The sequence below is a fragment of the Hippocampus comes genome, unplaced genomic scaffold (genome assembly GCF_001891065.2).
Source record: "Hippocampus comes isolate QL1 unplaced genomic scaffold, H_comes_QL1_v1.1 scaffold94, whole genome shotgun sequence".
In the NCBI taxonomy this organism is placed as follows: domain Eukaryota; kingdom Metazoa; phylum Chordata; class Actinopteri; order Syngnathiformes; family Syngnathidae; genus Hippocampus; species Hippocampus comes.
In genome coordinates this window covers 2,583,672-2,597,474 of record NW_017806059.1, presented here as the reverse complement: position 1 = coordinate 2,597,474, position 13,803 = coordinate 2,583,672, and the positions used below count along the sequence as shown (strand labels likewise).

The window sequence follows — 13,803 nt, the reverse complement described above, 5'->3', positions numbered from 1 at the left end:
AGATAGATATAGATATAGATATATAGATATAGATATATAGAGAGATATATAGATACACACACACACACACACACACACACACACACACACACAAAATCCTTTTTTTTTTTTTTTTACAAACAGAGCACTTTCCAGGCTTCTTTAACGTCACCATCAAAGCTGAACGTCAATGTGTTTCTAATAGCAGCAGCTGAATTAAACACTGGCTGTACAGGCCTCAGCGCAGGATAAATCATTTTCAGTACAATTAGCTCATTTGTTGCTCTGCTCTGCACCACCAATGACTTCCAGACTCGGAGCAAGTGTATAGCATGTGTGCGTGGTTCTGTGCCAGACAAGCATGTTACCTACTAAACTTCAGAGGTGGTGTCACCAAATACACATTCATACATATTCAGTGTCATTAACAGTAGTCATCCTGATTCACTAAATGATGACCCTGATGCACAAATCCACAAAAAGAGATAACTCACTTTCCAGCTAGGCTGTCTGCTCAACCACTCGCGTCGGTTACCACGTGTCGACTTTGACATGTAATTAAAAAAGTCGAACAATTCAGGAACAGAGGGAGGCTTAACAAGGAACGTTAACCTCGCTTGAAGCATTTATTATTGCAAAAGGATATTGTATACTGGATGTTTGTCACCATATTGTACTGTGACTCAGGACACTGACCCGCTACATTTCTACTGTACTTCCATGGTTTTTAAATCACAGTTCTCCTGATTGGCATCTCTGGTACCTTTTCTGTGGTGGCCTTGTGGTCAAGTATCACAAAGACACTAAAATGGCAGACAAGCTACACAATGTTGGAATGAACATTTAAGATGAGTAGAAAACCACTTATGAAGTCATAAGATGACAAAGAAGACATTGGAAATTGGAAAATGTAATTGATGTGATAGGTGAAAAGCAGAGCGGCCGCTGTGGTGAAGCTCACCGACCACGCAAACAGACAAAGAGTGCACTCAGGACACCAAGTCTCATTTTACCTCTTACCCACCCCCTCCCCCTCCCCCTCTGATACAGTATCGCCCACTTCAACGCGCCGTGGAGCCCACTTAAATATGTCTCGGATCCTGTCAATCAAAGTTAACCCCCTCAAATACCAGATGGGTCTGGGCTTCCTTCTTTCACTCTTTGAGAAACAGCAGAAGTACTTTTTCCATTTTGGCAACTATGTGGCTTTCAATAGTTTCAATATGTCCAATATTTTCAAACATTCTAAAGTTCATCCATGTTTGTTTGCTGTGCTGTATTATAAACGGGAGCATGAAATAATGCTGAAAAGTGAGCAAAAGCCCGAGGAAATATTGTTGTTTAGCTACGGAGACCCGCTCCACGGTGATAAGTGCCAAAAACTACATGCGTCACCCGTCAGTGTTGCAGTGGATGACTACATCATCATTAACATGTGCACTCAATTTGTTTTTGTTTTTGTTTTTTTTGTCATTTTGCTCCCTTCCTACTGCGTAACTTACTAGAGCATCAAGCATTGATGAATGTGTTGAGGGTGATTTTCTTTTGGAACTGTAGTTCTCTCGATCCTTTTCTGTTTTTAGCATCAACATGAATGAATACACTTGGAGGTGAAAGCTACACGGTAAGTAATGAATATCATTTTAACAAATAGAATCCTTTTAGATACACCAAAATCTCTCATGAATCAACCACGTTTTTTGCAATGTTGGAGCGATACACTTCAGTATGACTGGCGGTGCTTCAAACATTTTGCCCTTTTAACCCTTTCATGCACCACTAATGATAACCTGTAACCTGATAACATGATAAGCCAGTGGTGTCAAACTCATTTTTGTCGCAGGCCACATTGTAGTCATGGTTTCCCTTCAAGGGCCGTTACGTTGTGACTGTGAATTTGTGAAACCATTTAAATGTTTAATCACCTCCACATGTTACATCCACAGTGCACAACAAACTGATAGATAACTAGTTTTGAAATCATAAGTCAAGAAAAACGCTTTTTCAAACAATATTAAAAAGGGGTTTGGTAATGACAAAATGCTTGCAATATCTCTAATTATTATTATTATTATTATTATTATTATTATTATTAAAGCCGAAATGAAAATATTATCATTATTATTATTATTATTATGGATTATTATGGATGACAATTACAAATTTTGGTTCAGACTTTAGCAAGCAACATGGAAGTTGACGTGCTTGATTTGCTTTCGCGGGCCACATAAAGTGATGTGGCGGGCCAGATCTGGCCTCCGGGCCTTGACTTTCAGATCTGCATGATAAGCTGTCCACTGTAGTGACCGCTGTCCCTGAAAGAGTTCATGTTGCCAATTAAGATGAAAGAATATCAGATCTCCTAAGTTTCCCTGATTTGCACCATTGCAAAACATAAAAAGAAAACGGATATTAAATATCTATATTTTAAACAAGTAGTTCTTTGAAAGTGTCACTCAAACCTGACCATGACTTTCTTTGTGAAGGCCAAATTTTAGAAACTATTGTGTTAGCTTTCAATAGAATGTGTAGGCCACAGGTGTCAAAGTGAAGGCCCGGGGCCCAGATCTGGCCTGCCATGTCATTTTATGTGGCCCGTGAAAGCAAATCATTGGTGTCAACTTCTAAGATCCTTGCTTAAATCTGTATTGAAATCTCAAATTGTCATATCTAATAAATAAAGGTGAGATTTTGCAATAATTTTGTGACCTGGTTTAGACTCACGATAACAATTGAACAATCAACAAACAAAGAGTTGACTGATTTCAATACCAGTAATCCGTCATTTGTGTGTGTGTGTGTGTGTGTGTGTGTGTGTGTGTGTGTGTGTATACAAGTAATAATGTGATGTGATGATTAAACATTTATTCGGTTTCACTGTCATAACGGCCCTCCGAAGGAAGACGTAACTCCAAAGTGGCCCACAGCAAAAATGAATTTAACACCCCTGGTGTAGGCCTACTGTAAATGTCTAGTTAAAGCATACGAAAAATGTCAACTGTCCAATCACAATAACAAAGACAACAATGATCATCATAATTGCTTATTTAAATGTCACATCTTCTAAGCGTCCTAATGATGCTATGGTAAAATCCAGAGTTTTGAGGACAAGGAATAGCAAATTTACAAGTAGTCTAAACTAGACCGACTTTTCAAAAGTCTGAATCCTTTAAATGATGATCATTTACATGACACTACCCTCACACACGCCATTGCGCCGTCAACTTGCACATGCACTCAAAGCACAGACCTTCCTCAAAGTCAAAAGGTCTTCAATCCGTCTGACCAGTTTGATTTTAACATTTTAAGATGCAAGGGAATACGGTTCCACTCAACGTCTGTAGGTGGCGGTAATGCAAAGAGCTACACCTAAGAGATCTTGTGTGTGTGTGTGTGTGTGTGTGTATATTAAATAATACATTTTTTTTGTGGGTATATATATATATATATATATATATATATATATATATATTCCTGATTCTGTACCAAAGTTAAATAGGTTATTTTGTGGCCCATGCAACACTCGACTACAAAGTTTAGCAAGCATTTGTGATGCTGTTTTTCTGTCATCCTACTAATTAACAAACTCGCCAATCAATGACAATTAAATCGTAACCTCTGCCCATATATGTCTGTTGGAGGTAATTACCCAGACATTCATGCAGTGGTGGTGGATGCAACTATGCAAAAACAGTCAAAATAACTCCTTAACTGTGTCATATTTTTTAGGATTCTATACTTGAGTGAAAAAATAGCTGGCACCTTTACAGTGCCCTGCATGAACACACAAAACTCACAACCAGCACACATAAGGCTAACAGGAAACAGAAAAATGTGGCTGAGGCTGACGCTCTGGAGACACAGAAGTTTCAAAACGGTTTTCTACCCAGCATGCATTTCCAGATCCATCATGCATCAGCAGCAGTGAGTTGACAGCAGCAGATAGTATTACACAGCTCCCACTGACAGCGCTGACCTCCACCCGGCTGATCGATATGCTGACGCAGGGGCGAGCGAATGGGAGAAGCTTGGGGAACGGTCTTGAGGAAAGCGGTGAAATGGAGACGTAGGTGAGCGGCGGGCACATGCAAATAAAAGAAAGGCGTGAAGGAGACAGTGGAAAGTTGTCGGCCAAGTAATGTATGGGGGGGATCTTTTACGCGACACCATTATTAGCTAAAAATAGAGTCAAATTTGGTTTGGGCTGTATATTTACACAAAAGTGGATGGTACTTTGACACCTGACAGCTCAATATTTGAAATATATATATATATATATATTATTTTTTTCAGTGTTTTTTGGGGGGACAGGTCCTTGCGAACAGTTAAAAAAAGAATTCAGTTTTCTGTCTCTTTTGGGGAGACAGGTCCTTGTGAACAAAAAAAAAAATGGCTATGGCTTTAACTCTTATAGGTGCGGAGGAGGGGGAAACACCGCTGAGATTCAGGTTATCCCTCAGCGAAAGGGTGTCTGGGTTTAGACAGTGAGGAGAGTATTGGCTTTCACACACTGCTAGGCCAAGGGGGGAGTCTGCCAGATGTCAGCTCCTTACACATAAATCCTGCTAAATGGGCAATGTCCAGATCAGAGAGGCAAAGTTGAGAGGATATCACCCCTCTATCACTTTGGCTGCTGATGTAAAACTGGACTTGTATCTAATTCACGTTACTGTACATATTTTCAGTTCTTTTTTTTTTTTTTTTCACCAGGCCCAAAAGTGTTGCTGATAGTGTTCTCCATCTCGTCATCCAATGCATATGCTGAATGAATTAAATGTACTTTAAAACTTATCGATGTACACTGTCTATCAACGTGGTCAATTATTCATTTTGTGTTCTTCCTGAATTTGACTTTGAATTGTTAAACTAAGTGTGGAGCCTGATGAGAAAGTCCAGGATGTGTTTTACATTGAAAAATATTGCATCCGTTTTGTCCAACTCAGTCCCTTGCTCATCACATTCTTCATTATCTCAGGTCAGCCATGACTAAAACGTTCACATTTTAACAATGACATCCATACATTTTCCAATCGGGCGATTGTCTGCTGTGTCAGGTTAAAATGACTAATTTCCATCCACCATCTGAGCCGCTGATTCTCACGAGGGTCGCGGGCGTGCTGGAGCCTATCCCAGCTGTCTTCAGGCAGTTGACAAGGTACACCCTGAACTGGTTGCCATAAACAAGATTATAAAATAAATGAATTTTGACTGATATGATTGATTTTTTTCTTAACAACACGTCTGCGAGACTTTCTGTTTATGTGATTCATTCTTAAACTGTGAATCGCTTTTGTTAAAAGTTTGTGCACCGTGAACCTGCCTGACTAACACGAGTCCCAACAGTACAGTTATACACAGTCATTTGCCCCAAAAGCAGACTTTAAAGCGTTTCTGTTTTTAATGTCCCTCTGTGCCAATCGGCTTTATAGGCTTCCACACTGATCTCACGTCCGCTTTAAACACCTCCGTGACCTTAAACCATTACACAGTTGCGACCATACGTTTAACTTTGGTGGATTTCAAAAATGCTATTTTGATATAATTTCAAGTGTGCAGGACTCTCAATTGGGTATCATTGGCGGTTTCAACACTAGATGCTTGTTATGTTCTTGATCTGCTCACCATTTTTCTCTGGTTGCTGAGGCAGAACGTACAGATGTGCTTGGGCTGGCCTGATTGATCGGATCCTCGATTGGGGGAGGAGTTGACGTGGAAGAACGGCGGCGATGGAGCGTGGCAGGGCTGTCCGTCATGAAGCCCCTCGCCCAGGAGCAAAACGTTCCCCAGATGACTGATGTAGCTGCTGGCCAAGCGAAGAGTCTCGATCTTTGACAGTTTCCTAATGATTGAATCAAAGCGACATTATCACAATGATGAAGCAAATCGTGATACGCGGTGTTGTAATCAAATCAACTCTGGAGATTTTTGTCAATGTTTCTAACCCGCAGGAGTAACCAGAGCGTCTTTTTCTCATTGATTTTTGTGGGTATTGTGAAAGTTTTGTGTACCTGTCTGCAGGCTCAGTGGGGATGAGCGTGCGCAGCGCCGTGAATGCGGTGTTGACAGAATTGGTTCGATCCCTCTCGCGAGCATTGGCCGCTGTCCTCTGACGGATTTCAGTCGGGGGAGATGAGCCGGGGGGTCCCAGCCTCCCTAGAACAGCCTCGACCGTTGCTGCGCCTGCTCCTCCCATGCACAGCTTTCTCTTCCTGCTCATCTTGATGTGAAAGGCAGAGGGCGACGAGGATGACAGGCGAAAGGCCGCAGAATTGCTGGAGCGCTCCTCCGAGCCTGAGCCTGAGCTGCCATTCTCATCATCGTCTTCGGAGAGGAGAGCGATGTCGCCGTACAAGAAGCGGCCTGCGGGAGACGCCGTGCGCAGCATTGTGAAAGTCATCTTTAATGCCACAAGTTAATCCCCGGAGCCTCTTTTGACAGGTTTGTTCAGGGAAACTATTAGGTCGACACGGGCTAAGCAATTGAGATTTTTTTTTGTAACTAGTCCCTTGTAACAGCAGAGTGTCTGCCAAGTGATGCTAAAGCTGCAGTGCAACAGGTGGCCGCAGCTTCCAGGATCCTCTTCTTCTCTCACATCCCAAGAATCATTCAGTCAATGACTTAAATCCTCTGGAAGAAAGGTTTGTTATAATGGCACACTTTCGGCTCCACTCATGTGATGTTGATTTACTTCAAGCGACCTTGAAGTCAATTTGGCTGCTTCAGTCCCGACAAGAAAAATGACTCACCGCCTGTGGCAGCAGTTTGTTTCTCTCTCTCTCCCTCTCTCTCTCTCTCTCTCTCTCTCTCTCTCTCTCTCTCGCTCTCTCTGTCTTTCTTTTTGCCGCTGTGCTCCACGTGTGCCTGCTGTCTGAGTGTTTCCGTCTGCCTCAGGGTTTATAGCCGGTGGGAGGGCCTAAAGACTCCCCTGCTCCTCCTTCCGAGGGGCGCGGGTCCCTCAGCTGCGGTCTAGAAGTAGGCCAGAGAGACCGGAGGCAAGAGGCAAACCATAGGCAGGAGTTTGTTTTGGCTGCACACCAGAAACTTGCGGGGGGATTCCATCCTTTAAACCATGCTGCATCACTCTCGTTTTCTCTGTAGCTTTCTTTGATGCCCTCTGACAATCATTTCTATCAATCAATGGAGATATTACTTGGATAAAAATATGCGTGCCATACAGCAATAATGTGTCTCAGATGAAAGCCAAACAAACTCAGTGGCTGTTTGCATGTGACTCAGAACATTAACACAGACATACTGTATCCACTCAGTGTGTATATATCGACAAGTTCAGTCCAGCTCACCGTGGCATAGTTTGGCACAGTTGACCTGATCGACAGGCTTAGTTACTGTTGGGCAGTGCTTAAAGTGGGCTGGTGTGCAACACTACAATGTAGCAGTACTCCTCAATTTGACTTTTTACGGTGTACTTCATACGTCGCCACTGCACTCTACCGTTATAGTTCTCGCTTGCACCTTGTGATACTCATACAAGTCCTTCAGTAATTCAGGTACCTCAAAAACAACAAAAACTAATCATTTGATGTTAATTTGATGTTCATTTGATGTTTGCGCACTGTCATTTAAACATGTCACGGAAGCTGCAAACATATTCGGAACGTAACACGCTATCAACGTCAAGGCTAACTTCAAACATAATACGTTGACGCGAATGCAGAAGCCTAAGTTAGCCTTTATTTTGAAGTTGACCCATGTGAAAAGCATGTTGGCTCGCTTGACTCGTTGTTTTCGACGTTTCGTCTTGCCTTATCAGAGTTTTTATTGCCATGACATAGTTGCTAATAACATCAACATCCCGAAATCCTATTCAAACGCAAATTTAGGACTCTTAAAGAAACCGCAAGTTAATTATGCCGTCATTGTATGATACGGCACACGTTCACAGCTAGCTGCTAACAATAACTGCCCAGCTGGCAAGTAGTCTGAAGGCTTTTTATTCCTCAAATCTAAACAGCAATATTTGACATTTTGGGTTGACTGTTTTACTTTATTTGTTCTAAATGGGCAAAATTGATCTTTATCGATCTTGTTGTTTTTTTGTTTAGTTTTTTTGTCATGCTCGCTGTGAACTTGGCTTTAAATTGACTGTGCAGTTATTCCACGCTTGCTTTCGATACCCCAAATCAATATACAAAACTAGAACTTAGTTTTTAAAAAAATGTCCATCCGTTTTTTTTTTTTTTGTTTTTTTTTTTCCGACAACCACAGAATTTGAGTTGTGAAGCAAGACTTTGCCTTTCCCCGTATCATCTTTTCCTCCCTCTGCCTCCCTCCTCTGCGTTGTTTATGTCTCTAGACAGCAGCAGGCTTGGCGGCCAGCAGCCGCAACACTGGAAGCTAGCCATCAGTCGGCGCTTGTGGCCGAAGCCGGGAACTGGATAATTATCCAGCAATGGCTAGTAAAAGTGGTCATACTAGAGAACTTCTCGATCTGTCTATAAACGGTATGTATAGCTGCCTATCAAAACTCATTCAGACCTTCCAGTGAAGGTTCTCCGAATTATGCAAAACAGACTAATATATTTATGAGCAGGTTAAAAAAAAATAATCTTATTGCTTTACATTTAAAGAAAAAAAAACTTGCACCTGTTTCTCATTGGATATTTTTCAGTATTGATGGTCACGACAAAATGGTTGCCTCGGTATTTTTTTTCTTTTAAACTCTTTCTTGTATTGTCCTCCTTGAAGTCTATGGGATTTTTTTTCAACCATGACTGTACAATTTATGGTTTATTCCCAAGTAACTGACTGCCCTTGGATATTTTTTTCCCCGGCACAGTCCTCAGTAGTCCAGTGCTGAAAACACTAAAACCAAGTGCCGTTGCTGGTATGTCTTCGTGTGTAAATTGGCAACAGCAAGATACTGTTGAAAACGAATAACACAAAGAATAATCTGTCAGAGTTACATAATGTTACAGTCAGCATTTATCACCCCTGCCGCTCCACTTCCACATGTACGGATCCGATCCCAGTGTCAGACCTCATGTTTGAGTTAAACAATTGACATACTCTCCATTTGAACACATCAAATTGCATCTGAATACTGGCAAAATAATACTGTGTCAGCAAATATGTGCGGTCATAAATAGTATTCCACCGATGATGCTATGTCATTTCTTGTTATATATTAATTTCAGTTTTGATTCAAAGAGAGGTTTACAGTAGTGTAGAACTGGATTGCATCAAACTGAGAGGTGCCAAGTAGGCAGGAGAATTGCCTCACACTTATGTGGAGGTGTACCTAAAACCACATGGTCAATGTCTGCCTTCTGATCTGACCAAGCACTGCTGAAAAGGCATCGGCTCATTTGTGATTCAAAGCATATCTGCTCATTTTACAGTAAGCTTCATACAAACTGAGAAGCAATCGAAATTTCGATGGTCCTGGGTTTGCTGGACCCTGTCCCAGCTGCCTTTGGGCGACTTGTCTACCACTGCAGTCATATTTTTCCTCAATTATTTCTAACTATGTGTAGTATTTATCCGAATTGTAATTTCTTTTCTGAGATCATTTTGGTCAGATTCGCAAGTAGTACATAATCGTTTCGGCCTCTGTGTACTGCTTGGCAAAGCATTTTCTATTACTTCCCTTATGCATTATCCATCATTCATCAACTTATGTTCATTGACAAGATTCTTGAGCAATATATTCTGATTCTTTTGTACAATGTTAGGGTATTATGGCTCAATCTTTTCTACCCGTGGAACAAATCCAGAGTTGAAGTGGCTTTCATAACCTAGACAGTGTATTTCACAGTTGAGTGGGCGAAGGCAATAAAATAGTGAGATATTTGCCAAGTCTGCTTCAGTCACTGTGGTCCATCATTACTTCCTCCGATTTGCATCTCCCATGTGCGGGGCTGATCTCACACAGTATCCAGTTCTCCCTGAATTGATGCCTGCAGGCCAGAAAACATAATGCAGACATAGGGGCTTTTCATAACCACACGTGGCAGCATTTTACAAAAGAATGTAGGAAGATTAAATAATTTGATTTACAGCCCAGTAATTGTGACATTTGCATAAAATGACATGACGGGTTGACCCAAAGTCAGCTTCGATTGCCTCAGTGGGGTGTGTTTTATATCTTTTAGAATTTTGGCAAATTCGAGTGCTAGAGTTCTAAATTACAGGATATCAAATGGCACCTACATTCTGTGGCTTATTAATGAATCAACACTTTTATTGGCATGTAGAAAAATCGAATACACTGAATTCTTTGAATTGATTTTGCCAAGTGCAAATTCCCATTGAAATTCATCATAGAAAGGGTTCTGTCAGTTGTCATCTGTAAATCAGATTGCATTTTTGGGTGTTGGGAACCCGGTCTTTGGGGTGTATCATGTCTACAACATGATATTCCTGTTTATTTTAAACCGATAAACACATTGAGACAAAAACTAGTACACCCCTAAGACCGGGTTCCCAACACCCAAAAATGCAATCTGATTTATTCCATCCGTTGCCAAGAAAGTGAGTGCAAGGAACATTACATCAGAGAAACCAAACAAACACTCAAGAAAAGACTTTATCAACACAAATGGAAAAACAATGATAACAAAAGTGCAGTATACGCACACTTAAAAGAAACAAACCACACAATTGAAGATGAACAAGTAAAAATCCTAGGAACAGAAAAGAGATGGTTTGAAAGGGGAGTAAAGGAAGCGATTTTTGTTAAAAAATTTTCACCCTCTCTGAACCGTGAAGGAGGTATCAGATTTAACCTGTCTCCTATTTACAATAACTTGTTGACCACCAAGGGACATAGACATGCTGATCAGGCTAACTGAAAGTAGCTATTCAGCCCTAGCCCAAACAATAGGCCTAATCAAGACCCAACGATAGGGAATTTAGAAATCAATGGGCCTCTTCACCATAGGGGCGTGACTAACCATCCCCACCCAGTCCTCAAATAGGCCACGCTCAGCTTTTTAGCGCAGAGCAATTTCCCGGAGTCTTCACGGAGATTTCAGGGTTGTCTACCGCTGACGAAGCTTCTGTGAGAGAAGCGAAACATCCTTTTTTGTTTTTTGTTTTTTACCGACAGGTACAGATGACGACTGACAGAACCCTTTCTACGATGGAACTTTCCTGTATGACTGAGAACCTCCACAAGCATTGAAATTCATATTTATTAACAAACAACAATCGACCATACCTCAACTATTTTGTTAACGCTACCTGCAAAATTTGTACAAATGCGTAAGCTGTGTAAAAAATCTGCCTTGAAGAAAAAAAATTATGAATTGATTACAAACACATTGGACAGTATAAGGCAAGTGTGCCCAATACGTCGATCGCGATCGACCGGTAGCTCGTGGACTGGTCCCAAGTCGATGGCGACTTTTTTATTATAAAATAAAATAAAATAAAGCAAGTCACCTTTTATTTACGGTGGCGTAACCTGCGTCATTGGAAGTTGTTAGCGCTCAATAGTCTGCAATTGCAGCTTGCGATCAGAACTATTGCGATATTGCTTTTTAAATTATTATTTTTATTATTATCAGTCAAAGTTCATTTCGTGTATCACAGATAGCACTGGCAAAAAATGGGAATCTGGAGGGCCGAGAGAAGCATTTTAACGGTACACGTGAGCTACGATCGTTAACATGCTGCAAAAGTGTGTCCCATGCCTCCGCGTCAGGTCTCGAAGAAGGTAGGCAGAGATTTTCTTTTCACAAACTCATAAACTTTTGTGTCTACTTTATTTTTCTGTTTCGTTCATCTTAGGGGCCGTAATAGCTATTGCTCATAAGCGCATGTGTGCGTAAGTGCGTGAGTATGCGCGCGTGTGTGGCAATGGATCGATCCCGGGAGGTTGGTTGATCGAAAAGTAGATCTTTGGTTAAAAAGACTGGGCAACCCTCGTACAAGGTTTCGAAATGTTTTGGTACTCCAATTCGGCAATAAAAAAAAGATATGCAAAACATCATTATAATGTAGTGCCATATATTTTCAAATCTGCACAGCATCGATTAAAGGTACGTACTCCATATATATTTCTCAAGGTTTGGTTCTACATCTTCTGGATTAGATTGTGCAGGTGTATAAAATGTGGCTACTTGGACACTAAGGAGCATATACTCCCGTTTGCACTTAAATCAATTTCTTCTATAATCGTCAGTCGGTCATGTTATTTTAACAGCACTTCCGTCATCACCTCCATTTGTAAATTTCATCAGTTGGTGAGTCCGTCAGTCAATCCGCCCCCCCCCCACCTCCTCCCAAAAAATACATCAAAGTCCAACCACTGAAAACATCCAATGTGATTAAAATGATAAATGGAGTGCACTATCTACAGCACAGGTGTCAAAGTCAAGGCCCGAGGGGCGAGGTCTGGCCCGCCACATCATTTTATGTGGCCCACAAAAGCAAATCAAGCATGTCAAGTTCCATGATGCTTGCTAAAGTCTGAACCAAAATTTCAAAATGTCATATGTAATCAATCCACAATAACAGTCATTATTCTTGACTTCTGATTTTAAAACTAGTTATCCATCAATTTGTTGTGCGCTGTCTATGTAATATGTGGAGGTGATTAAACATTTATATCGTTTCCCAAAATTCATAACGGGCCCTCCAAGGGAAACCGTAACTACAACGTGGCCCACGACAAAAATTAATTTAACACCCTGTTCTAACACAATTTCCATGCACAACCTGGAAATATGTGCGCAACCAACAAAGAGGCGTTTTTTTTGGTGAAGTCTGAGGGTGGCCCTAATTTCCGTATCGTGGAGTTTTCATAAGACATGAAAATTCCAGAGTGATCCATTTCGAAAATATGACACACTTTGATTATGAAATCATCTTGCGCCGTGGATCCGCAAGTCATCGCCTTCGACCTCTCCGCGGCTCATCTACAGGCAACTCTGAAGGGAGCGTATGTTTTCAAGCTTTGGGCATGGTGCAAATTGAGAGTTGACCGGTGGCGCATCAGGTATCCCCTAAAAAATGTTGAATTAACGAGCCATTACGAGGATTTCTGTATCATTTATGACTGCCGCTTCAACTGCAAGTCCCATCAGCATGTGGAAATGCTCCTCACAGGTGAAGAAAAAAGTCCACTGGCGCTTATCCCTTTTCACCCTTTAACATGACAAAATGCCAACATTAGGACGTCATTGAAACGTCGTTGGGACACACATACAGCTGTTGGGCAGTCAGTGAGCATATATGGGACAGGTGTGCCCCGCCGTACCGTCTGCTGGTCAGCACGAATTAGCTGAATTGGCCAGTGACCGTCATCACTCCCTGTCAGCGGTTGTGAAATGACTCAAAACATGCAATATGATGTTTCTGCTTTTGAGAGGTGCTAGACCTTCGTACATCCTTTGGAGTGCGGCCGCCAAAAGACGCTTAAATCCATGGGAGAATGCGCACACTGACAGATTTGGATCACGCCCTGATGTCCACCGTCTCCATCCAGATTGCGTACATTTCATGAAGATGCATAAGTCGCGCACTTAAGTTGATGGGGAGGATCTGCGCAGCCAAAAAAGTTTGCAGCAGTGCTCCATTTTGGACTCCTTTTATCATCTCATGCAACGTGAGCACAGCAAAGCATAAAAAGTTATTTTCACGCATGACCACTCCAGCCATATGATTATACCCTTAAAATAATATCCATAGTTTATATATCTTGTAGTATTCCCCTTTAAGCGCTCATGCAGCAGGAGCAGCAGCAGCACAGTAGTAGAAGACCATCTGAGAGTCATTAGCCTCCTCTCTCTCCTGCTCTCGCTCGATACTCTCACAGCTCAGACGTATTATTCATTAGTCTGATGAAAAACACCCACCAAC

At 41.5% G+C, this 13,803-nt stretch overlaps 1 protein-coding gene across 1 annotated transcript in view; it reads right to left on the bottom strand.

Moving 5' to 3' along the window:
• The window catches only part of LOC109529644 (basic helix-loop-helix transcription factor scleraxis), a 15,417-nt gene extending 8,562 nt beyond the window's left edge, over positions 1 to 6,855 (bottom strand). The window contains exons 1-2 of the mRNA XM_019893025.1: positions 5,988 to 6,855; positions 5,602 to 5,818 (exon numbers count right to left, since the gene is read on the bottom strand). Coding sequence (XP_019748584.1) covers positions 5,602 to 5,818; positions 5,988 to 6,376 — 606 coding nt within the window. The 5' untranslated portion in view covers positions 6,377 to 6,855. The remainder of the gene's footprint in view (positions 1 to 5,601; positions 5,819 to 5,987) is intronic.
• Between the last annotated feature and the right edge of the window lie 6,948 nt (positions 6,856 to 13,803).